Source organism: Bombus huntii, chromosome 9 (genome assembly GCF_024542735.1).
Source record: "Bombus huntii isolate Logan2020A chromosome 9, iyBomHunt1.1, whole genome shotgun sequence".
In the NCBI taxonomy this organism is placed as follows: Eukaryota; Metazoa; Arthropoda; class Insecta; order Hymenoptera; family Apidae; genus Bombus; species Bombus huntii.
Genome location: NC_066246.1, coordinates 15,325,075 through 15,351,680, shown reverse-complemented (window position 1 = coordinate 15,351,680; position 26,606 = coordinate 15,325,075). Strand labels below are relative to the sequence as shown.

Here is a 26,606-nt window from a genome sequence, read left to right as displayed (position 1 = left end):
TATCGGAAACTTGGATGGCCTTACGTAATTTTATCCATATACTAATCGTAAACTGTTTAAGTATAGCCCTTTCCCTTAGGAAACGTTAAGTACGTACGATTCGTATCGGTTATGTTAATCATATAATAGCTATGGATCGTGTCTGTGGGAATAAATTCGTATCTTTATGAAGCTACAGAAACTAAATGTTCTAATCTAAATGTTCTCTAAACTTTTTATATTTTACATACTTTTGTATATTACGCGCATTTTTCACACTTTTGCGCTTTTACATTTCCCATAAATTCATAACAACCTGCAGTCTACTATTCGCGACTAAAACGACTATACGCATACGTACACGCAATACAAGGTGATTCTTTATTTCTGAATAAAATAATATAGGATCCCGTGTATCGATGAAAAACATTCTCTTGCTCTATCTGTTTATTATAGTCGTTGCAAAATTTATTCAGTCCCAAGATATAGAATATTTCTAAGGGTTAGTTGAAGGAGTTTATCACCGAAAAGGACGAACAATTTGTGGAAAAGGATCTCTCGAAGCTATTGCCTACATAAAAAAATATCGTCAAACAAAATACTAGTTCCGGAAACACACATTGTACTTAAACTTATCTTAAATATCGCTACAAAACTTGTCGAACGATCCAATATTATTGTTCACCGCAAGAAAGGATCGGATATCGAGTGACGGGAGTGAGGCGGATCGGTATCTAGCCGTGGCCTGGCTACGTGCTAATTAATTTCTCGTTAACGAAGTCACGGCAAGCTCCCTTCTTTAAACATAATCGAGCCAAGACGTCGGATAAGTTGGTTAGAAATATAGGATAAGCTTGACGAAGTAATAAAGGGTTGGTTGTTGGTAATTGTGGATTCGTTCGAAGGGCGGTGAAAAGAGAATGAACCGGGCTGGCCAAAGGGAGAGCTTGTAAATTACGTTGAACACTGGTAACGGGAATCGTTTTGGGCAAATGCATATGATGTTTCGCAAAATTCGCGTGTTAACAATCGAAAGTGAACGAATAATACGGCCATCGTGTAAGCATCCTTTGTGGTTACGAATTTTCTAAATTGTTTCAACCTGATTTTCTCTAAAAATCAGTTTCAAAGGGCAAATCAACGACAAGAATTTTTCTATTTCGTTTAGCCACATATTTTGCGCTCTAAGCTCTCTCGAGCAATAATTTATTAACTAGTATTGAGGTATGTATAATTTTATATGCTAGACTAGGTTAGATGCGTAGTAGTGATACTTGTATGTGAATATCAGCGTGTGGAAGTATGTGTGTGTGCGCGGCGTCTCGAAAACAAAGCAATGTAAATTGTTCAGTCGAGAAGAAAGTGGTGAGACGCGTGCAAGTGTGTATCGATGAATATCTTTGAAATCGCTTATCAAATAAATATATAACTATTCTAACATGTATCGGAGATGTAGGGACATCGGGCCATTCTTTTGGAATTTTGGGAAGATCCTCAATACTAGAAGTAGTTGTGTGATACCATTTGATTATGTTTGCCCGAGATTTGTGACAGTGGGCTTAGGCTCGAGGTCACACAACTGGTCGCCGAACGTAGCCACGGTCACGGGATGAACGTTTTTACCTAACAGAAGAAGTACCAATATCGAGGGACACACTCTGTATTAACAAACAGCCCCGGGCAGGAGCAATGTCGGCTCTACGCGGGTCTGCCTAGTAACGGCGCCTGGAATTTTGTTGATATCCCCGGTCAATATGCAAATTGACAAATGTGATCGTATCAGTCTTTTATTCTTGTGATCACCTTGGAGAGTTTTCACACAACGTCTTGTTAGTCAGTCAGAAAGATACCGAGCGTCACAGCTAACGTCACTTTGTGTTTCAAAATATATTCTATTGTACAAAGAGTTTTCCCCGTTGACCGTGGATTCGTTATTGAACCTAAGAACATTGTCTTTAACATCTAGAGTGTCTAATCACCACGTTTAATTGACAAACTCTGTTAAATCAATATTTGTACATATCATTGTAAATATAATCTTCATTGAACAACAACGATGGCTTGTCTTAATGAAGATACGTTACACGCCCCTAAGTCTAACGTCAACCCGACATATGAATTCTAAATGTAAATTTAGCGTTCCTATACCATTATTTTGGCTATTAAGATCCAAAATTCTCAACAACTGGTAATAGATTAATCAATTTTATTAGCGGATTCACACGTTATAGATTGTAGGTGATAGACTGCGGTTGTATTAATGAGAATTCTAAAGGTGAAAAGATACACGGAACGCGCTCATAAAAATGTATAAAATTCTACTTCTTTGGTTGTATGTATATATAAGAAAAAAAAATTCCATCTTTCATTTTTCGATTTATAATTCACGCTCGAATTTAAATTCCATCTCACGTTCTCTACACCATTGCTGGTAATTTTGCAGCAAGTCTTGCGAATGCTAATTGCAATGATTACCACGATGCGGTATTTCCATTAAATATCCCAGCATCAAACCACTCGAATATCACAAAATGTCATAATTAATGACATACACGGAAACCTCTGAAAGAACAACAGCGCTATCAAATTTGAAACGAATCGAATATCCAACACGATCCTTTCAGATATGTATGTATATCGAATTATATACAAATTCCGCATCGACCAAACACAAAAGAGAAAACCGCACAGCATACCGACCACATACATTGCTCGTGTCCACGCTATTCCTCTATCCCTTAATTCTCACAATTCAGCAATCTTCGTCATTTTTCATTCGCAATTCTTTCTGCGATTCCTCTCACCCTTATTTCGACGAAAGACACAACTCGTTGACGAAAACAGATTCTACAAAATCGAGAAAGTATTCGGTTGCCCGAAAAGTGTCTTTCCTTTACAGACACGTCTTTTACAACGACGCATCTTTAGACAAACATGAAACCTAATCCGTCGAACGTTGTGATCTTTATCTTGATAGAACAAAATGGATCATTCGTAATTCGATAAAATAATATAAAACGGGAAATGTGCATCCATTATTTCCTTATAAAACGAAAGAAACTTTTCGGACGACCTAATACAACGCGAAAGGTTGTCAACTTGCGTAGTTGGAATTGCGTTTTCAAAGCCCAGAATTGGAGAACGCAACTTAGGTACATACAGAGTGTTTGAATAATTACGGTTACTACGACCGAAAGAAGAGTAATTTTATGTGAAAAAATAAATGAAAAATGCAAAGTAATGGATTGTTCTCAAGAAAATGGATTTTAAGTATTTTATAAGTAGATAAGGTAATTGCTACATATTTTGGGTATTTTCTATGCATATCTTTATATTGGGTCCATTTTTACAGTTCGAAATTTCCCATAAACACATAAAAATCACATAGCGGAATCATTCCCTGCTTTGTATCACTAAAATGCTCTCTTCGTTTTCATTTGCCTCATTTAAAATCATCTGTTCTTGCTTGCAGCACAATTATTAGAACGTGATGCATATTTGAACGCAACGTACCATCCATTTTACCTCTACCAACCGCCTAATCTGCCCCGAAAGAAACTTCCGGCGGATTACCCGCGTTCCATAATTCAATGATTTGATGTTTAAAAGGGTCGGTCGAATTAATATTTTTCATGCCAGTAACCCGAATCGATCGAAAACGGGGTGGTTCGTGTTCTATACTTGTTCCCCTTCTTTATTATTACACCAAATGTCTTGCCTTATCTTCGAAGGATCTTCGAATGGTTTTGCTCTTCCTGTATCGGATTCGTGGCACGATGATCGCATTTATCAAGCTGCACACGTTGCTTGAACGCAAGGGGGAAAGGCCTGTTCCATAAAGAAGGGGAGAAGACACCGAGGGTGAAAAGAAATTCTTAGAACGGACAAGGGTGGAGGAAAAGGCGGAGAAAGTGATGGAACACGGGGAAGAAATCAGCGTGGCTTGATGGAGGTAACGAGGCCAGTCGAAAGCAAGAGGAATCAGGAGAATGAAAATGAGACGAGAGTGAAAGTTGGAAGGGTTGAGATTTGGAAAACGAGGGGCTACCACGGCAAAGGGAGTGGAATTATGGCGGTGAAATATGGCGGGTCGAGGTAATGGGGATGCGCAGACGTAACGATGGACCAGGCAAGAGCAACTGAGACGGAGTAAGACGATTATGAGAAAATTAAATCCTTTTACCATTGGGTCACCTGCCAAGTAATATGGTTTTATTTCTTAGAAGCGAGTATTGAATAATGAGCCTTGTCACGACGGGGGAGTAGGAAATTTGATAGAACGCAATTGTGTATAAATATGCAGTAATTATATATTGATTCGTGAAACTAGTAATTTTCTCTGAATCATTAACGCCTCAAACGTAATCCAATTGTTCTTTCTAATATTAATTACTAGACTGCGGCTTTGTTTGTGCCTTCAGATGTACAGAAGCTTACACAAGATATTTAACCCCTTAACCTACGATTTACGCTCGAGAATTTTGGCTCGAAAACGTAAACAAGCTATTATACAGGGTGGTTGACAACTGGTGGTACAAGCGGAGAGGGGGTGATTCTAGGCGAAAAAAGAAGTCGAAAATGTAGAATAAACATTTTTTGTTCGAGGCTTTGTTTTCGAGAAAATCGACTTTGAATTTTCGCTCGGTACGCGTCCACTTTATCGCGTCTCGTTATAACGGAGCTCACTGTAGATCGTTGCCTCGATTGACGTTTTTTTTTATTCTATAAATTTTTATTCTATATTTTTTATTCAATATTTTCGACTTCTTTTTTCGCCTAGAATCACCCCCTTTCCGCTTGTACCACCAATTACCAACCACCCTGTATATTATATTTGGCCCGATCATCGTACTACGGAGGACTATGCCCGTAATTGTAGTTTAAGGGGTTAAAGAGAAACGGTTATACCTAAACAGTGAGTTGCGTTTGGGTTCTATTTATCTAGAGGAGTCGATAAAAAATATGAATTTGCATAAACGTACGCGGCGGAAACTAAAACGACACAACGGAAGTCACGGAAAACCATAGAAATTATTATAAAAAAGATCCATACGGAGAGGAAAAATGTGAAAACACAAGGAAAACTTGCGAAAAATGCAGGAAACGTGGAAACAGTGAAAAAAGTAAATTAACAGAGAGCAAACGAGTGGGTGGTCGTTATTGGAGAGGCTGTGTAGCGGGAAAAAGAGATCGGAAGAGAGGAGAGAAGAGGAGTTGGCGAGCAGTTATGCGGAGGAAAAAGACGGCGACGCGTGGGACGCGATATACATACTAGAACCACATTCTCACATGTAGGCGAAGGTTCGCGCCAGCGTGTCCCTAGGGGCACGCTAGTTAAATGTCACACTCGTGTTCGCGCGAGCGCCCACGCGCCTCTACGCGTGCTTTTCACCAGCCGCTTTCGGCGATTCGTCGTTCCGCGTGCAATCTTAGAGTCGGTTGCGAGCTGCAGCTTGAACTCGCGCGATCCAACATTCCTCGTAAAACACGCGCGACGACGGACGAGTTCTAATCGAAAGTTGTTTAAAATTACTTTGCACCTTTTGCATCGATTCTTGTTGAAAGTATTATTGCCTGAACGTTTGGCATTATAAATTCTGAACGTTAATTTTTATCGCCAAATATTATAGATAAAATATTATAAAATTAGCAACAAAATACTTGATTACCTCAAACTCTACCAAGGTCTACTATTCAAGGTCTATTTCCTAAATATTCTATTGCTTATTCGTCTGAAACTCGCGCGTGCACCATTATCTTTCCACGTTCAGAGTTCGATTCGATTATGAAAAATCCTTAACCGTAACGTTTCGAACGTGGAAATACGCAGTCGCTAACCGCACAACATCTTCAATTTCTGCACACTCCACGAAATAGAAACCCTTCAGCGTTTGCGTTCCGCTGTTTCCTTGCAACTAGGAGAAGCAACGGCTGCTTGCAGCCGTCTCATCCGGTTCCTCGAACGCGGGCCCTCGATTCTTTAACTAGAACGCATAACGACCGCGCCGTCATCGTCGCCAGAAGCAGAGGAGAAGGAAGAAAAAGACGATGCACGGCGATGGAAGAAAGCAGAACACTTTGAAACGAAAACTCCGGCGCATGAAGCGCGAGCTTGCATCGAACGCTCGGAGATAAAAGCGACGTGTATCAGAGAACGCAGTGAAATTAGAAACCGGCGACGAGGGTGGAATACGGGGGATGAGCGCGCCGCGCAAAAAGAACCTATTTCTTTCCCTCTTTTTTCGCCGATTCTGCCTCACGCGCGTTTCGTTCGGCCGCGTTCCTCTCGCCTAACAGCATTTCATCTGCGAGCTTCTTGAAAAATCTAGCGTGACACACACCACGAGTGTCGTCACACCGCGCAATGTTGATCACACGGATGGCGTCGACGTGGAAATACCGAGTTGCCTTTAACAGTCGCGTTGAAACAAACATTGATCGTAATTGGACGCAAAACAGAACAATAAGTTAGAAAATGATCGCAGTATTATCATGGAAATTATGTTGAAATATTGTAGAATTATTACTATATTATTATTATGGAATACAAGACGAAATTGTTAAAGAATTATCAGAAAAATTATTATGAAATATTATACAGGGTGGTTGTATTATTTTATTGAATTAGGTATGATCCCTATATTATTACGTTCGTGCATGATTCCATAAACTAATATAAAATAAAAAACATTGCGCGTCTTTTATTTCCTTATAAAACGAAAGAAGCTTTTCGGACAATCTAATATTAATCCAAAACTAATATAGAAGCGAGTTGTTTTAATTTAATTAGTTATTTTTCACGTCGGTCGTCTTTTTCTTCACTTGGTCCGTAAATAGGGCGCATTTTTTAAATTTTCAACTACTGATTTTCTAAAAGATGACCACCTTTCCAAAACAATTTCCAGTAGCGTGAACTGGGTCTTGTACTGCACTTATCCTTTTAATTAAAGGTATGATAAGCATATCAGAGTTATTGTTTTATTTATTCTTACACATATGTACACCAATATTACAAAGTTTAGAATTACTAAATGTTTCACAGAATATAACAATTAAAATGAAAGAAGTAAACACAGAATACTGGTATTTTAGAAAACTTTTTAATATACAGGGTGGTTGGTAACTGGTGGTACAAGCGGAAAGGGGGCGATTCTAGGCGAAAAAAGAAGTCGAAAATATAGAATAAAAATTGTTCGATGGAGGCTTTGTTTTCAAGAAAATCGACTTTGAATTTTCGCTCAGTACGCGTGCACTTTAACGGATCTCACTGCAGATCGTTGTCTCTATTGACGTTATTTTTTTAATTTTTAAAATTTTTAAACTTTTATTCTATATTTTCGACTTTTTTCGCGTAGAATCACCCCCTTTCCGCTTGTACCACCAGTTACCAACCACCCTGTATAATTATAAGTCACAAATTATTGATTAATAAGCAAGGTTTTATTTTTTAATAAAACGATCTACTGATTTTCGCTATGACTTTATTTCTTCTTTAGCTAATATATTTAATATCTAAAGAACACGTCACATGTAGAATGATCATACCGGCGTTTAGTGTAGTCGTTAAAAAATTCGTTTGATCACATGGAACACATCAGAGGCCCCTGTACGCTACTCGAAAGCATGTGTTACCAAAAAAGACAAAAATCTTCTTGAAAAATATCTCGCGGAGTCGTAGATGGAGAACTGTCGTCGAAAAAAATGGTGCACGTCTTATTCTATGAACACAAACATCCCGGCAAGCGCCAGAATGACGATGAAAGCTGCGAGAACTACCACGTCTCACGCGTCGTTCTTGTGAAATAGAAACGCGACACGCTCCACAGGAGGGTGAACCCGCGACCGCGGTTATAAACTCGAAGGAATGCGTACGTTTCCTTTTCTCGATTTTCTTTCGTCCTTTTTGAAGAGACAAGAAAAGGTATCATAGACATTGTTTGGAATTATGTACTCTACGAATGGATAATTATTGAAAATTTCACCATGAAATTACACATGGATGCTTCATCTTTGTATCTTCAAGTTTCAATTGCTATTGCAAGTTCCTTGAAAGAGGGTTTCAAGTATTTGCTGGATCACTCAGATTCTTCTCACATTCGTTGATCACATTGCAGTTCCAAAAATAAGTACGAACATTTTGTCAAGAATCGATGAAATCAGAATGTGATGGACGATGTAGCTGTAGGTGTCTCCTTGTAGAATCAGACGCCAGTTAAACTAAACGCGTTTTATCGGTGCAAGGAATTCGATGAAATTATTAAGACAGAAGAATTGATGTTGTAAACCATGTCGAAATAAAGTTCTGTATTCCACATGATCGTACCGCACGAAGCTAGAACTGCATTTAATGGAACGAAATCTAGGCTCTCGTTTGATTAAATGCCCTCCTGCCGTCTGACTCTACTTACCTCAACGTAAACTGTTATTACATGAATGAAGATAATGAAGAGTATCAATAAACTACTATTACATGAACTGTCTATCTTCCAATGTATTCAAATAAATCAAATTCTACCGTAGAACTTCTCGAATTTATTGAAACAGCAATTCATATTCACAATCTTAACATTCTCCAATAGAGATAATATTAAGTTAAGTAATATTAAGTATTAGTAAGTATTATTAAGCTTCTTTATTCGTTATAACGTACAATCTGTTTAATGGAATTCTCGTGTTATTTTAATACTTCCTCATTGATCGTTATTTTAATTAATTGAATAAACCAATGCGAAACTGACGATCAGAGAAAGCGAACAAGTACACCGCGGTTTATAAAATCCTTGGTAATAAAAATCGTTCGTAACAGACGCGAAGTTTCCCTCTGCGTGAGACACAGGTAGCAAAGCGTAATAGGTACACACGTGAAGATCTTGAGAAGGAGAAAATACCTCGTGGCGAAAGTTGCTACACATATACTGTATTTCACCCTCGAAACGGCGAAACAAATATGCCGAAGTAACTCGAAAACCAACGTTTCTTCCCCCTTCGAATCTTACAAATTGGAGCAAACTTGCTGCTCCGATTGCTTTACGTATTCCATACGAACCATCGGTGAAACCGCGGAAATGATCCACATGGTGAAAATGAAAAATTAGAAGGTTCGACCTGGACCAGCGATTTGATATCGTAGCTGCTTTGCAGAGACAATGATACTGCGCTATTCGCAGTTTAATATGTGCAATAGCAGGATAGCACTCTGGTGCGCATTGCATCATAACAGACATAAACCTGTCGAGTCGTACGGCGTCACAGGTGTGGAATCGCCACGACGTCACATCGTTCATCTGCTTCGACCGAAACAAGGAAATCGATCGAACTCGGAGCAAAGGTGCTGAGAGTGACAAAATCTTTAATTTCAGACGATTGAAGAGGTTGCCGCAATCAGAGGACAACTCGATTTTCCGGTAATTTAGCTAAATCGATAAAAGTTGATAACGGTGTTCGAGTGATGTGGCGATTTCTTAATTCCATCGAGCAACGTATCAACGTGTTACTATATATACTGGAAAATTGAGTAAGTGTGTCAATCGAGCAATACGTCGCTCCGATTTCCCACTGGATCCATAGATTAAAAAACGCAGCACACTTTGACATTTCGGGAAGCGTGGCAAATAACTTGCTAATTACTTCTGCCGACTTTCTACTCGTAAAGACAAAACTTCTTATAATCTCGTACGAGCAATCTCCTGCTTATACCGAAAAGCCAGCTCGTCAACGGCGACCAAGCCGGACGAGAACCCGATTTAACAAGAAAAAAGAGCGAGTAAGACGAGACTGAGAGTCGAAGGCGAAAAGAGTAAGAAGGAGAGAAGAAGGAGGATGTAGAATGGAAGCGAGAAGGCGAGCCGGTTGGTATTGGGCACGGCGCGTACTCCGGAGGGTAGGTTCAAACGAAAACTCCGCCGCGTCCAACGAGTTTGTATCGAGCGTAGGAGGCAAAAGCGCGAGCGAAGCTGCGGAGGGTCGGACCTCTGCGAGAGTCGTGGCCTTTGCGATAGAAAGAGACCGAGGTAGGATGCTAGAAAACCGTTGAGCACGGAAGAGGACAACGTGGAGAAAAACAGGAATAGAGAAAGATACGAGATTCTCTGGTCTCGTGGCGGAGCGCGATGCTGCTGCTTGCTGCAGAACGAGCCTGGGACGAGGGAAACGAGGGATTCTGGTGAAGGGAGGGGAAACTGCCGCAGACCGAGGCCATGGTAGGCGAGGTGAGGTGGCAATCAATAAATATACAGAGAACCGGCAGGGAGAGAGAGAGAGAGAGAGTGGTAGATCGAGCCACGAAGAGGCGGCGAGAGAAAGAGAAAAAGATAGGGGGTGAAAGAGAAGGGTGGAGAGGAGCGCTCGTCGCGTCTGTCCGACCGTCGGTCCGTTCTTGCGTCCCCAAAGCCCCCACGAATCTAACCGACGCTCGTTCTCTCGCTACAGAGAGAGAAAGAAAGCGGGACAGGGATACGATGGAACGAGACTACAGGAGAGTAAGAGAGGTACGCGGCAGAGAAGGCTCTGGAGAGAGGCTTTGGTTGAAAAGACAGGGGCAACTGAACAAACAGGGCGAGGAGAGAGAGAGAGAGAGAGAGAGACAGATGGGATACAGGGATGCGAGGAGAGGTCCAGAAAACGCGAGGAGGGACAACGTCGCGTCGGGTCGCGGAGGTGAGGCAACGAAATAAACGAAATCCCATCCAACGCGATGGAACCAAGGATAGAGGAAGAACCGTTTGCCAAAGGGACACACGAACACTACTGTTTGGCGAATTCCGAACTTCCTCGTAGTTTCGTGTCGACAGAATTTCTTGCGGATGAGGAATCTGCGAATCGTTTGGACGTTGTTCGGTAACTATCGTGAAATACCATTATGGATGTTGCTGGGTAAATATTACTAATACGTTATCCTGGAAAATCTTACTGTTTTGTCAGAGTCTTCCATGTTTTTTCTACTACGTTGTACGGGACTGAATTTATCGATATTTTGCTATGATCGTTTAATCATTAAAGTTTCCCTAAATCCTGCTATTCTCCTCTCTTCGTATAACTCGAAATGGTTGCTGTATTTTAATAAATACAAGTTTTTGGTTTTAGTGTTCGATACAACATTTTACCACCTTTCGTGTACTCTACGATTTTTGTAAAAATTCGAAAAAAAGACGAGGATATCTAAAGAGAAACAGCAGAGTTAAAGCATTGAAAGAAATGATACATACTGAAACAAGAATCACATTGGAAGAGAAAAATTCAGATACCGTAGCTGACTTAGTAAAACATGGCTCGGTAAGCAAAACTCTTATTCAATGTAATGTTCCATTATACCGCTACGTAATAACATTTCTGCTATAATCTTTAGTTATTATTTTTTCACTGGGTTTAATTGGAGGAGGATCGGTAATCGGTACTTGAAGCCAGTGAAATCTTCTTGGAGCTTGACCAGCGATCGCGATCTATGCTTAACGATAGTCGAACGATCCTTGTAACGGTATCGTGGTAGCGCGACTGTAATTCGAATCGCGATGAAGATTCGATAATTAACGTATAGAGCGGATGGCGAATGCAGCCGCGCTGACCAAACGATCGATTCGATTGGAACAATCGGACCGTGAAAGAAAACGCAGGGGAAAGATATTGATTGCTACTGTACGAAAAGTCGCGTCGTCCTGTTCCAACTTCTAGCTACGATTTCCGGCTGAACGGCTCTTTCCAGACATTTCCTTGCTGTAACGTGTCTTAAGTTTCCTCGAGAAAAAAAATGGTCAGTGGAAGAAATGGGCTGAATAATGGTAAATAAGCGTCTAGAATATAGTAGTGGTATATCAATTGAACAGGATTCTTCCTTTGTTAACTGATCGTTGTTATGTCTAGTTGTCGTTGGAATTGATTTGACAAGGCGAATAATTTATAAAAATGATCAATACTAGGATTCAAACGATTCAATTGTAAATCAATTCACGCGTCAAAAAGCTGTTGAAGTGAAAGAATTTCAAGAAGAAGAAAAATTTATATTTTTACTTTCCCAGAATTTTTTGTTTATCGAAGCTCATATAACAGAATCAGAAAAATATTTTGATTATTACTGGCTTTTAATATTAAATGTACCTGATGTATGTCAAATTTTCTCTTCTTCAACGTCATTCATCATCGAATTGAATTTAGTGCATAGTATTGAATATCCAAATTCAAATTTTGATATGTATCGATTCAATACCTCGTTCCATAGCTAGTCAGATAAGACCTCGATGCGTGACTAGTTAACAGTAACGCGTATTTGACGAAGCATAACCCTGAAACGATGCTCCTGATAATTTTCCCCGTGACCCGAAGCGACACCATTTTCTTCGATCGATGTGGTGTCATTCTCTGACCCTTGAACACGAATATCGTCAGAAAGCGTAAGTTACTGCTGCACGTATTAAGGACTCTGTAAAGTATCGAAGAAAATATGAAAAGAAGAAATTTCACGATATTCCACTGCATGTAAATTTTGCTTTAGTATTACGTCCTATAATGTTATTATTGCAAATACAATAATAACTTCCCTATTGTATTTTTCAGCTAACATTGAATAATGCAATGCGTTTCATATATAGCATTCATATTAATAAAATTAATCGCGTTTCAGTGATCTTATTGATATTTCAAATACGAAAGAAGCTCATTGATATTTAAAGTACGAAAGAAGTGAAATTTCACTTATGATAATTGTCAAGGTCTCGCCTCTGAACCATGTTAAATTGAGTTTCCTGAAACAAGCGAATCTGTGGGTTTACGCCTCTTTAAGGAACTGGAACTCAAACGATTCACAGTGGACACACTTTAATTAGTTAATGGCAGCGGAAACGTAAGATTCATGGACTAATTAAAACCAGTGCTCAAAAAGTAACTATTCTTCGCCGCTCGAGAGTACATACTCGAATTAAAATATGGCAGAATCAGTGTCGAAGTCGCGTGTATCAAAAGTGAAGTAAAATACGAAAGAAGCTCATTGATATTTAAGATACGTAAGAAGTGAAATTCCACTTATGATAATTGTCAAGGTCTCGCCTCTGAACCATGTTAAACTGAGTTTCCTGAAACAAGCGAGTCTGTAGGTTTACGCCTCTTTAAGGGACTGGAACTCAAACGATTCACAGTGGACACACTTTAATTAGTTAATGGCAGCGGAAACGTAAGATTCATGGACTAATTAAAACCAGTGCTCAAAAAGTAACCATTCTTCGCCGCTCGAGAGTAAATACTCGAATTAAAATATGGCAGAATCAGTGTCGAAGTCGCGTGTATCAAAAGTGAAGTAAAATACGAAAGAAGCTCATTGATATTTAAGATACGTAAGAAGTGAAATTCCACTTATGATAATTGTCAAGGTCTCGCCTCTGAACCATGTTAAACTGAGTTTCCTGAAACAAGCGAGTCTGTAGGTTTACGCCTCTTTAAGGGACTGGAACTCAAACGATTCACAGTGGACACACTTTAATTAGTTAATGGCAGCGGAAACGTAAGATTCATGGACTAATTAAAACCAGTGCTCAAAAAGTAACCATTCTTCGCCGCTCGAGAGTAAATACTCGAATTAAAATATGGCAGAATCAGTGTCGAAGTCGCGTGTATCAAAAGTGAAGTAAAATACGAAAGAAGCTCATTGATATTTAAGATACGAAAGAAGTGAAATTCCACTTATGATAATTGTCAAGGTCTCGCCTCTGAACCATGTTAAACTGAGTTTCCTGAAACAAGCGAGTCTGTAGGTTTACGCCTCTTTAAGGGACTGGAACTCAAACGATTCACAGTGGACACACTTTAATTAGTTAATGGCAGCGGAAACGTAAGATTCATGGACTAATTAAAACCAGTGCTCAAAAAGTAACCATTCTTCGCCGCTCGAGAGTAAATACTCGAATTAAAATATGGCAGAATCAGTGTCGAAGTCGCGTGTATCAAAAGTGAAGTAAAATACGAAAGAAGCTCATTGATATTTAAGATACGAAAGAAGTGAAATTCCACTTATGATAATTGTCAAGGTCTCGCCTCTGAACCATGTTAAATCGAGTTTCCTGAAACAAGCGAGTCTGTAGGTTTACGCCTCTTTAAGGAACTGGAACTCAAACGATTCACAGTGGACACACTTTAATTAGTTAATGGCAGCGGAAACGTAAGATTCATGGACTAATTAAAACCAGTGCTCAAAAAGTAACTATTCTTCGCCGCTCGAGAGTAAATACTCGAATTAAAATATGGTAGAATCAGTGTTGAAGTCGCGTGTATCAAAAGTGTGTTCAGTGTGTCGACGACGACGTGGATTCAAAAAAAAAGAACAACGTCAGAAGGATCCTCGAATCGAAGAGAAAAGGCTAACCGCCTACTGAGAGCGTAGGGAAGGGCTCGATCGCAAACGTGCAAGTAGTGCTAATTAAGGTAAGTGGCCGAACAGGTCTCTCCTTCCTCAAGAACGCGTTATATAGATACATATATATATATATATATATATATATATATATATATATATATATAGGTGTATATATAAAATACGAAGGCTGGTTCGACTCCTTTGGAAAAAATAGCGTTAGAAGGGGTCTTGGGTGAGCATGAACGGAAACGAGAGAGAGTCGAGTGAAAGAACAACCCACCCACGAGAAATATCCGTTTTGCTGTGAATGTGCGACTACGGTATATGGGAAACACGTAGGAAACCGTACGCGCGTAATCAAAATTCTATTTATTAAATAACATTCGTAAAGAACATGGTATAACAAAAACCGAGTTCGAAAATTCAAACACATGTATTTAGTAGAAATCTCTTCCTTTTTTCATTTTGGCATCAGCTGACTAAACTTGCATACGGAGGTACATGGAAACGCCGTTCGTTTAAATTAAAAACGACGATATTGAAAATGATCAAGTTCGATTGCCTCTCCACCACATCTTATGCGCTGTACACAATCTTCGTGGCTTACTCCATATTTCTCGTGTTAACATACGTAAAAGTCATTTTCACTGTTTTGTCTTGTATTTAGGATCGTTTGCTCTACACCTTTCGTTCGTCAATTTTTATTTCTACCTGTTACTACCAAAAGATTTTTTTTTTTAATGATATTTATTTAATCCAAGATACAGTTTTAAATACGTATTGGTATTCAGAATAAACGGTGAATTTTTGTAATGATGTGTTAGGCAAAGGTACCGATACGCGGCGGTACGACGTAGCTATACTATGTTATGTGTCAGTGCTTTACATTTTTTGTGTTTAATACAATTTTTGGGTTTGAGCCGCTGGGGAGCGGAGCTTTTATATGATTTTGTTTTTTTTTTTTTTTTATTTTTTCTATCCTGAAAACTTGGTCGCAAAACAGGACGCTTCGGTACTATCAAAAGATTGAACGGTAATTTATGAACGATAACGATACTACATGACGATTTTACACCGCGCTATTGTATCCCAGAACTGAAAACACTTGTACGCCAGAAGTAGGCTACTGTTAGGCTACATAATTGGCAGTGATCTTGGAAACATTACGTAAATGGACATTGTTATCATATTTATTCGTGTAACTTACCTACCGGCAACCAAAACGCTATAATACGCTTTTGATTATCGTGGAAAGTAAGATCGGAACACTTGAAAACACAAGAAACTTAATAATTCACTGCAGCGTGTGTGTTTCGTAATAAGTTTCTATTGAAAAATGCTTCAAATAAAATAAAATGCAAACAATGATTGTCAAATGGTGGTCGTTTTCTTCGAATAAGTTATGGAAATAAGTATGATATACGGTTTCGCCCGTATATCAAAACTGAGCGAAAGTTGAACGATCTCGATGCTTGTTCAAGGTCTGAAACTTGGAGAAATAACGTCTGTGCAAGTTCGTTCCCGACTCTGTTTCGTAGTACGCCGTTTGCGTTTTCCTCGATGAGGAACACACACTTCGTGGAACTTGCAGAATGTGTTGAATGATCGTATACACCTATACAATTGTGTTATTAATGTGTCGGAGAACGTGCGCATTTACAGTGATTCACGATATCGAGAACGCATATTCGAGAATTGTTCCGACCGGAAATCTGGCTTTGCGATGTCGATTATGCCGATAATACGTGGCGTCTGCAAGATTTCAAGGTTGATTTTACAAGGTTACCTTCAGTTATCTGACAAATTAATTGTATTCGTATTATGGGGGGAAGTTTCTCTTTATCAATCGCTCGCTAAAATACATCACTCCTTTTGCAGAATTTTCTACCAAATTTTCACGTGTGAGAGATTTCAAGGCTATCCTTTAACCCTTTCAGGACTGAATGATACGTAGGTTATGGGAAAAGTTACTTTCTATTAAGGGGGGCTAAGGTTAATTCGTACAAAAATAAGGCATGTTTTTGTGAATTATTTGTGACGACACAGTTAAAATCTCTTTATTAAAACCGATAGTGCATTAAAGTATGATATTCGAAGAATATTGTATAAAATTTTCACGGAGAAATATTAAAAAATACGGCAATGGCAGCAATTATTCGGACGTGTCTCGGAAAAAAGTAGAATTGCTCATAACTTGGTGCTGGATCATCTGAAATCAAAGAATCGAAGTTCATTCGTTAGGTAATAGTTTTCCCCAGGTAACGCTGGCAGGGTTTTTCGAAATTTCAATTTTTCACTTTTTTGGAACACTTTGAAGGGATAAGTTAGCCGATTTTGCGAAAATTTGCGGCTAATTTTCCCTTTAAAGTGTTTCACAAAAGTGAAAAATTGAAATTTCGGAAAATCCTCCCAGCGTTACCTGGAGCAAATTGTTACCTAACGAATGAACTTTGATTTTTTTATTTCAGATGATTCAGTACCAAGTTATCAGGGGCACCGCAATTGCTGCCATTACCGTATTTTTTAATATTTCTCCGTGAAAATTTTATACAATATTCTTCGAATGTCATACTTTAATGTACTATTGGTTTTAATAAAGAGATTTTAACTGTGTCGTCACAAATAATTCACAAAAACATGCCTTATTTTGTACGAATGAACCTTACCCCTCCCCCCCCCCCTTAAACGTTGATAAAAGAAATACACTTTTGCTGGTGTCGTTTAAAGAAAATGTAATATACCAACGTTATGATTAATTTTATAAGTTAGTTAGTCGATAGTTTGTTAAACTACAATGTTTAAACAGGTTAACTTCCTATAATGAGAATGTCGCCTCTTTATGACAGGAAAGGATTCTAATTGATTACAATTTATAGCTTTAACTTGAAATACCTGAAGCGATAATCACCATGAATAGATTAATCCGGTTTAGCATAATGATATAGTAACGAAGTATGGCAGTAAACTTTTAATATATGGATACCTAGGTAAGTTTCAAGTTACAATATAGGGGGTTGAGGGGAGAGTTCGACAACCTTGAAACGGAGTGAGAGTTGCTTTTTAAAATAAGTAGGTACTCCAGGTCACGACCTTGAACTTGAGACGTACTTTCCAGGCTCTTGATACTGTGCATTTTATGAATGATAGAGTGAAGGGTTCGTCGAACTGATTTTAAGAGTAGAGTATTCATAAACCTAACAGACTTCTCGTGAACGAATTTGATACTTTCATGAAGTAGCTCCCTGGTACACAAGTCTTGGCACAATTTTTCCATTAGTTTTGTTGAGGTTATTCGATGCGTAAACAGAGAAACTGGTGAATAAATTGTAAGGTAGAAAGTATATTTAAATAGAAGTGTAATTATAAGTAGGAATACAATTTAAACTAGTCCAGATCCGCGCGCTAGCTGTGTTACCCAATAACTGAAAACCCACGTCGCCTGTCTACTGTTTATGGTCTGTCTTCGTCGCAGTCTTTTGTCTACGCGCTGTCGATGGCTTCGGTGCTTGAGAAAACTAAAAAGACCAGACGTAGAGTTATCTTAGAAGTGGTGACCACTTCAACAAGTTTAAAAATTGAAAAAAATCCAGTACACGTATACGCCAGAAAATTACATGCCATTAACCCTTTGCACTGGGAATTTTATTTCAATTTCGTTAGCAGCAGCTCCCAATGCTTTTTAGTGTTTTATTCGAAATTTACTTTAACTAAAAACTAATAACAATTTAAATAAATAAAGGAAGAAGGAAATTCACTTAAATACCAGTCTTATCCTCATTATTGTCGTATTTTGTAATTTTTAAGTGTATATGTAGCGGTACATGAGTTAGAGGACAATTCAAATCGTGTTATTGTTTTGCCTCGGAGATCAAGCTCGTTAGGATACACGTAACGTAAGAATAAACAAACTCCGAGCAAAACAATGTCGTCGCTACGTGCAACCGTCGAACGAAGACGAATTTGAATTTTCCGACTTTCCCCCGACCAGTATAAATAAGCGAACGCGATCGCAACGAAAGGATTTACGGTCAGTTGTCGATCAGTTATCAACGAATTATCAGCGATCTAATTAACGAGTCATTAGCGATCCTATTTTACGACTTATACACTGTCTTAGTTATCGGTATACTAATTTATCATTTTAAATATATTCCACGGTTTCAACAACGAGCAATCTCGGCCATTAAACGTCACCGACCAACCATCTTCTACACATAAACCTCTACAAATCGGTGTGGGTTGAACACGACTGAACAACCTCTACGGATATATCTTGAAACAATTTCCAGGATACAATCCTGCTTTTCCTTCGCACGTTTTACAAAAAAAGCTGCGACTCGACAAAGAAACTGCTGAGATAAAAATTAATGTCGAGTGCAAAGGGTTGATATAACGGTTATCTTACTGAAACGTATGTGCAATCTAAAATAATCTACATAATTTAGACGAAATTATCTACTGATTACCTATATCATATGACTATTTTGCTAAACGTGGGAAATCTAAAACTTTCGAGTATTTTCATATATAAATATGTATATATACACACGATGTATGATAATATTAATAGAAATTCGTAAATTATAAAAATTGCAGGATTTATCGAATTGATTTCGGAACAATTGATATTTCGATAACCTGTTGATACTTCAACATCGTAAATACAGATCGTTGTAAACACCAAGTGTATACCAACTATAGTAATATTTATTCGTTTATAGATAAACGAGGTACCCGAAAGGGAATTTATATAGCGTCTCCGCGATATTTCGCATTAGTGCAAACAGCTTGATTAACGGCAGCAAGCAAAAGGGATTACGTCGATAATCTCATTCAATATCCAATGCTTTTCAGCATAGATCATGTTGTTATTAATCGCAGCGATTTTATTGGTTCTCCTCGTCTTTCTCATTCGAGCTATATTTGATACTTACAGTCTGATCTTACAGAGTTTTGTAGAATTTTAAAGATGCTTCGACATTGCCTGCGTTCTATCCAACGAAAATACATTTATAATCCCGATAATGAATAATAACGACTCGTTTTTCCCATTTAACGGGTTACGAGAGTCTGAAACGAGTTAATTAGACACTTGGATATGATAATTTATGTAGAGATGGAATAAATCTCTATTAGATTTGTAAGAACTAAAAAAAACTCTAAAATCCTTTGGTACGCGACTGAAGAAAGTTTTAATGAAGAAAAAGCGAACTTGACGAATTTATTATCTCTTTGTGCAATGAATTATATGAAATCAAACAGTAGCATATCATTAACAGAGTTCTACAACTTTACCAAAATAAAAGATTTCCTAATTTCGACCAAAAAAATTATTTATCATATTTAACAAAAAGAAATTTTCTGCCATGATTATTTGCCAAAACACGGAAATCGCTCCAGTTCTCAGAAAAATACTGTAAAGGAAAACCCATCGATCACGGACTAACGTATAAATCGTTGAAATTTCAACACGTCCAGGAATTCCACTTTAGTGTAATTAGCTCGTCTATTGCCGGCCTATCGATCTGCCAAGACGCGCGTGTCAATTAAGCCGCTCGGACCAAGAGGACTCGCGTTGTAAGCCTAGTAACGTGTTAGTGTATCTACGTATAATCCATGTCATTGGAAATATCCTTATTATGCGCGAAACGACTACGACGACATAAACAGGCACGACTTTCTGGATTTTTGGAAATTGCACAAATTTTTGTACAAAATTTCATCAACTTCCTGTGTTTTTGGGGCCAAAGTAGATAAATGTTGGGTGACTTATCAACGGAAGTGTACATATCTATATATGCGACAACTAGATCTCGGTAAGAAGAACGTGCGCACGAGATACAGAAATACAGAAAAATATATATCGTGGAAGAAAAAAAGAAGCAGAAGGAGAAGCTAGAAACGGGGAAGAGGAAAAAATGGGGGAAGAAAAATTGGCTTACCACCGAAGAGCGCAGTCGGATCGAGCAACGGATTGGCCTGGTCCGCCTGCAGTTTCTCGGAGGCGGAGGTGGCGCCTGGAGTCGCCGTGGCCGCCGCTTCACCTCCGCCACCTCCACCGCCCCCGCCACCTCCGCCCGATGCGGAGTTCTCCTTCTCCATGCCAGTCCCCTGAAAACGAGCATCAGCGTTTCGTTAGAACCGTTAACTTCGTGCCACCGCCGTATGGATCGTTTCCTCGCCGGGTAGACGCTCGCGATAGAAGAATAACAGGGATGGGGAACAGGACGGAGGAAGGTGAACATTTTTGCCGTGGAAACTGGATGGCACTTGGTAACAATGGCCAGGAAGTTTTGACGAGAAACGAACGACAGGTTCCTGCTTCTTAAGTTGAATTTTCTCTCAAAGAGATTACGATTAGGATTTTTATGCAAATTTCCGTGTTCTCTGGATATACGTCGATGGACATATGTGATTGAGATTCGTTTTACTTATCGAAGATTAGAGTAAATTAAGTGGAATGTCTGATTTGAATATTTTATACATTTTTATGTATCACGTACATGCACTTTGTGTATTTTTGCTGTTTTAAATTTCACGTAAATCGGTAGCAATCTGGATATTAGACCTTGTTTCGAGGTTTTTTTATTTAGGATACAGAGAAGAGAATTTTCAATGGAATATTTAGGTTACATACGTATATATACGGAGTGATCGATGAATGAAAAGTCGATAATAGTAAGGCTCGTAGTAACGGAACAATAGTACTATTTGTTTTCCTTTCATTCTTTCCAAACCACCGTACAATCATCGGCGAAGGTCTTCGCAGGCCTTGACCTTTCAGACGTCGAGGTTGTGAAGAATTATAGAACTATGGCGATTACATCTCGTTTAAAACTCAACCTTATTACGTAAGCGATATACTAAGACTTTAATAGATAACTGGTATTTTATTATCGATAAACGACGATATTTTTGACAATGACTCACAGCTTTAGAATTATCCAAAAACTAGAAAGAATTATTGCAATTCTCATAGAGATCACAGATAGAACATGTAATCGGACAAAATGCAACCAGAAGCATGTAAAATCGAACAGTTATTATATTTGTAAAAATTATTGTATTCTCAGAGTCTAACTTTTATTTAATGAAATTATTATCACGTTGATTCGATGTAGTTGAAAGAAGAATAAAAAACTATTTTCCTACCGTTTACCTCTTTTTCCAGTGAATAAACCCAGCTCGTTTAAAGAAAAAGCAGAGAACAAATCGTTTCGAGACGACTTCGTTCCCCGCCGTATTAACGTAATTCATAACACAATACATAAAAATTGAAAGTTTTCGAGTAATTATGGCACACAGTGTATATAGATGGAAAAAGAAAAGCATCGTGTCTGCGGAACGTCTGGATTCCGGTTAATTATGTTAATACGCCGACGCGGCGCGGCGTCTCGAAACTCGCGAAACATTCTTCTCTCTCTCCTTCTCTCCTTCCCCCTCTTTTCTACCTTATGACGAAGAAAGAATGTGAAGGTGGGGGAAGGTAAAAATTCAACGTTATTATTTCAGTCACGAGCATACGTAAACACGTATGTGTGTCTCGCATGTTCATTCGATGACTGTTTACCAGTCGAAGAAAGGCTTCCTCGAGCGCTTTAAATAAAGGTCGTTCTCCCCTCCACTATTTCCCCTCCAGCGCTTCAATCAGCTGACTGGCACACTCCCCTCCCTCGCCGCACAGCTGTTGTATAAATATACATCGTTACAACGTTGAGTCAGGTTAGGCTGGTGCTAGGCTAGACACCGCACCAGCCACTGGCACCGTTATTATCATACACTGTTGCCTTACGTATAGTAGTATAGTTAACGCGTATCGAGCTCGACAACGCGAGCAAATATATTTACTTACATACATCGCGTACTTCTCTCGCTACTTAACATATTGTTGAGCTATTAGCGCGTGAAAAAATTAACTCGTGCAAACGTACATTTCCGTAATTGAACAAAGAACGAGGCGAATAAATTTTTAAAATTATTTTTAAGGAAATTTATGAAATAGAACGCGCGAAACCTATAATCGCGATTTTATGTAATTTTATGCAATTACGAAAGAATATATTCATTTATGTAAATATACGAATATATTCAATAATTAGACCGGTTGACGAATACTATCGGCTAAACATTTTACAGTTTCTTCTACGTTACGTTTCCTGAATGCTGATCACAAATTTTTCCTCTATATTCTGCTATGCAAACACAAATATATTTCTGGCTAAACAACGGTATTTAAACGTATGCGTGTATACACGGTGTTGATAAATTGTTGAAACGATTCTGCAAACAAACATGACGATTAATACGCAAAAACGTGGTTTCAGATTTATTTCTCTAGTTATACGAGAAATGACTACGTATATGTAATAAGAAAATTGTATTTATTTTGTATATGTAATAAGATAATTGTGTTTATTCATTTTTATTTTTTTATTATATATATTTGTCGGAGAAGAGTCAGGAACAGGGTTGTGGGCGTTTGATAGACCTCCCTTGGAGTTGGCCATCGTTGTGTGATAACGAAGACGCGGCCTGATGCTACGAGTATGGATACTACCGATTCGACAATCAGCAGCGGTGATTGGGCACTTGCGATGTTAGCGACGTTGGTCTTAGGTTCGATGACGAATCCACGGTCAACGGGATGGAAGAGATACTTGCTCTAACTCAAACTCACTGATCGTCAGGCCCTGCTCCCTTCGTCGGTGGGATCTCAAGAAAGAATGAATCTTCGTCCCAATGATGCCACAGAGGAAAACTATGATGGGGTGTGTCTAAGGTGACGAGATCATCGGATCCGTCGGATATAGCTCTCGTTCCGAAAGTAAGGGAAATTGACGTCACTGTCGATTGGTCAGTTTGGGACAAAGACTGTCTGTCCGTTTGGAAAATCTTAATTGCCTAAAAAACCCAGGTTTTATAGCGGGTCCTCGGGCTAACTGGACTTGTGCCGTGTACGTGCCTCAACATCAGGTATTCATTGTCCGAAGGAACCGATGAAATGTTTTACTGTCAAGTACCTCTATTGGTATTTCTTTTAACCAGGGTCATACTATAATTCCACATCTTTGCTAGGCGAAGCGCCCGTCCCGTTGACCGCGGCTACGTTCGGCGACTGATGGTCGCCTTGAGCCCAAGTTTATTATCACAAATCGCAAACAAGTACAATTGGGCAGGATGACGGCAAATTGTTTAATTACGACCGTAAACTTTAATTGCAATTTTACGGATTTTCCCGAAGTTCCAGAGGGGCGGCTCCGGTCTCCTTTCATCTCCGACATATTTAAAAGAAAAAAGACGCGGTAGTTTGAAAATTAAGGAGATGTAAGCATGTGGAGGAATAAATATCTTTAGTCGAAAAGAAGAAAATTCTTGCACTGATTCGAGACACCGTGAAGAAAGTCTACAGTATCGGGAAGCCTTTTATTCCTAATCGAAGGACGAAGCCGTGTGGAAGCCGTCGATCGCCGGAAATTGTCTTGGACCAGCGCGCTTTCTGCGTTCCGGGGATCGATGGAGCGCTATCTACCCTCTGACGCGTCCAAAATCGACTTGCAACCGTGTCATCGACGATCGATGAACCCCGACATTCGACAAAGTAAGACGCAGTACTTGAATTGTTTCGGTTACGGAACATTTGGTCGATTGATTAACCCAATTCCCAATGCCATACAAAACAATGTCCAGTCATTCTGCATGACTTTACATTTCGACACAACTTGTATCATAAGTATGACGACGCTTCTACGTTTATTATTAGAATATGAAAAAGTAGATTTTCATAAAACATTGTATTTTACAAATGTATTACAAATGTATTAGGTTGTCCGAAAAGCGTCTTTCTGTTGCAGACATGTCTTTTACAACGACGCATCTTTATACAAACATGAAACCAAATCCGTCGAATGTTGTGAGCTTTATTTTGATAGAACAAAATGGATCATACGTAATTCGATAGAATAATATAAAACGGGGAATGTCATACTTCCATTATTTCCTTATAAAACGAAAGATACTTTTCGGACGACCTAATATGTGCGTGCACAGCGTCTCGTAAAACAGATGAATACAATTGGTCCACAATTGTGGTAGTGTGGTAAAGAAGATGGTGAGACAAAGAGAATGCTGAGACTCGTGCAAATTTGTATCGACGAATATCTTGCAAATCACATATTAAATAAATCTGAAACTATTTTGATATCAATTCTAAGTGTAATCCAAGTGTTGCTACACATTTATTTCGGCGATTAAGATCCGCAATTCCCAACAGATATAAATTTTTATAAAATATAAAAGTATAAAATATTATCAATATAAAATTGGAAATATTATATTAATAATATAAATATTTATATTAATAAATATTAGGTTGTCCGAAAAGTGTCTTTCTGTTTCAGACACGTCTTTTACAACAACGCATCTATATGCAAACATGAAACCTAATCCGTCGAACTTTGTGAGCTTTATTTTGATAGAACAAAATGGATCATACGTAATTAGATAGAATAATATAAAACGGAAAATATTGTGCCTTCATTATTTCCTTATAAAACTTTTCGGACGACTTTGAGAACGACAAGAGTTGTAACGAAGACAAAGAGAAGAAACACGAATTAACAATTAATAAATTTTACTATTAGAATTATTATTCTATCAAATTTTTTATTCTTCTTTTGCAAAGCTTGTATTACGACGATTTTCACCGGTAAAAATGACGGATCTTAGACTCTTTACTTTTACTTTTAACTATCAGAGATATTCCAGCGTTTTTGACAAAACGAATGCTAACTTTTATTGAAATGGAAATACGGCTTTGTACACTATTTTATTTATAATATATCATTTTAATTAAAATCATCTATAACCGATTCTAGTGTTAAAATCAATTCAAGGCTAAGTACCTAAATAAAGTAACTTAAACCTAATCTATTTATTTCTACTCTATCTTAACACATTGTTGACCGGCCAGGAGGTAACTCGTGTTTTCATGACCAGACGTTGCCAACCGGCCACGAGAAAACTCGTGATGCGCTTTTTTCGCATCAGCGTCGTTTTCTCAGCGCGCTATTGTTGATGATACAGTGCAATTGTTGGTCAACATACCTCGAGCTGTGTCTCTCGCTCATCAGGACCCGTCAGGTTGCGTCCTTTGTTGTAAACAAAATTTCAACGATGACGGAACGTACCAATGAAGAGTCTTTCAATGAATTAGACGCTGATGTTTTACCTGATTGTCCGAGTGATTGTGAATCAAATCGTGGTGACTTGGAAAATGATACTGTATCAGAAGATAACGAATCTGATATTAGACCAGCAAAATATCATTAAACCTACGTGTATGTTACAATACAATAAGCGCATGAAGGGGTAGATCGTGCAGATCAGGTTTTGGCGAACAGCAGTATTTTACGAAAAACTTTAAAGTGGTCGAAAAAATTAGCATTTTTTCTGATAAACTGCACCTTGTTCGATGCATATAAAACGTACTGTACCTATCTGCCAAAAAATAAAACAAGATACACAAAATTTCTACTGGATGTAGCTAGAGAATGGATAACTGTGGATTCCAAAGAACGCAGCATTGCACTTGACGCTTCTCGAATTTCTGAAACAGCACCCTTCAGGCTTTCCGGACGACTGAGAAACCACGTCTTAGAAAAAATAGTCACTGGCAGAAAAACAGATCCGACTAGAGCGTACAGAGTATGCTCTTCGAAAGAAAAACGCAGCGAAACTGGATATATTTGCAAAAGCTGTTGCGTGCCATTACACGTAGGTGATTGTTACACTGTTTATCACAGGAAAAAGAAATATTAAACGTTGTATAATAAATAAAATTTATTAAAGTTTATTTATATTGTTTTACTTGCACATACAATTGCGAAATAATAGCCGGTGACATGAGATAAATTGACAGTAAAATTGCCGGTCAACAATGTGTTAAAATTATCTATGTATGATATATTTGGATAACCCGTTGCTAAGCTCGGCTCTAAGAAAATCTACGCTTACAAAATAACCTAATAATAGAAACAATCCATCATACTCTCTGAAAACACCATCGGAACTGAATGGAAAGCCTCGTAGACTGAAGATGGTTGCGACGAAACTTCTATACTCGATTGTACGTGTCCAACCGGGCATGATACTTTCGGAATACCAGTGAACCGCGACGTGACGACCCCTCGACCCCTCGACGAAGTTGCTAAAAATTCGCCGCTTACAAGCAGCACAATATTCCCCGGATACTTGTTTCATACGGCGAATACCGAAGTGACCGTGCATGAGCGTC

General features: G+C 38.6%; 1 protein-coding gene and 1 long non-coding RNA gene across 25 annotated transcripts in view; one reads left to right on the top strand and one right to left on the bottom strand.

The window, feature by feature from the left end:
• LOC126869373 (bromodomain adjacent to zinc finger domain protein 2B-like) overlaps positions 1 to 26,606 on the bottom strand; it is a 229,673-nt gene that overhangs the window by 43,852 nt on the left and 159,215 nt on the right. For all 24 annotated transcript variants that reach the window (XM_050625812.1, XM_050625813.1, XM_050625811.1 and 21 more), the window contains one exon: positions 20,257 to 20,425. In XM_050625812.1, coding sequence (XP_050481769.1) covers positions 20,257 to 20,416 — 160 coding nt within the window. In that variant the 5' untranslated portion in view covers positions 20,417 to 20,425. The remainder of the gene's footprint in view (positions 1 to 20,256; positions 20,426 to 26,606) is intronic.
• LOC126869393 (uncharacterized) lies at positions 20,432 to 25,182 on the top strand. The gene is made up of 2 exons (XR_007690921.1): positions 20,432 to 23,287; positions 23,390 to 25,182. It is a non-coding gene; the product is annotated as an uncharacterized LOC126869393 (long non-coding RNA).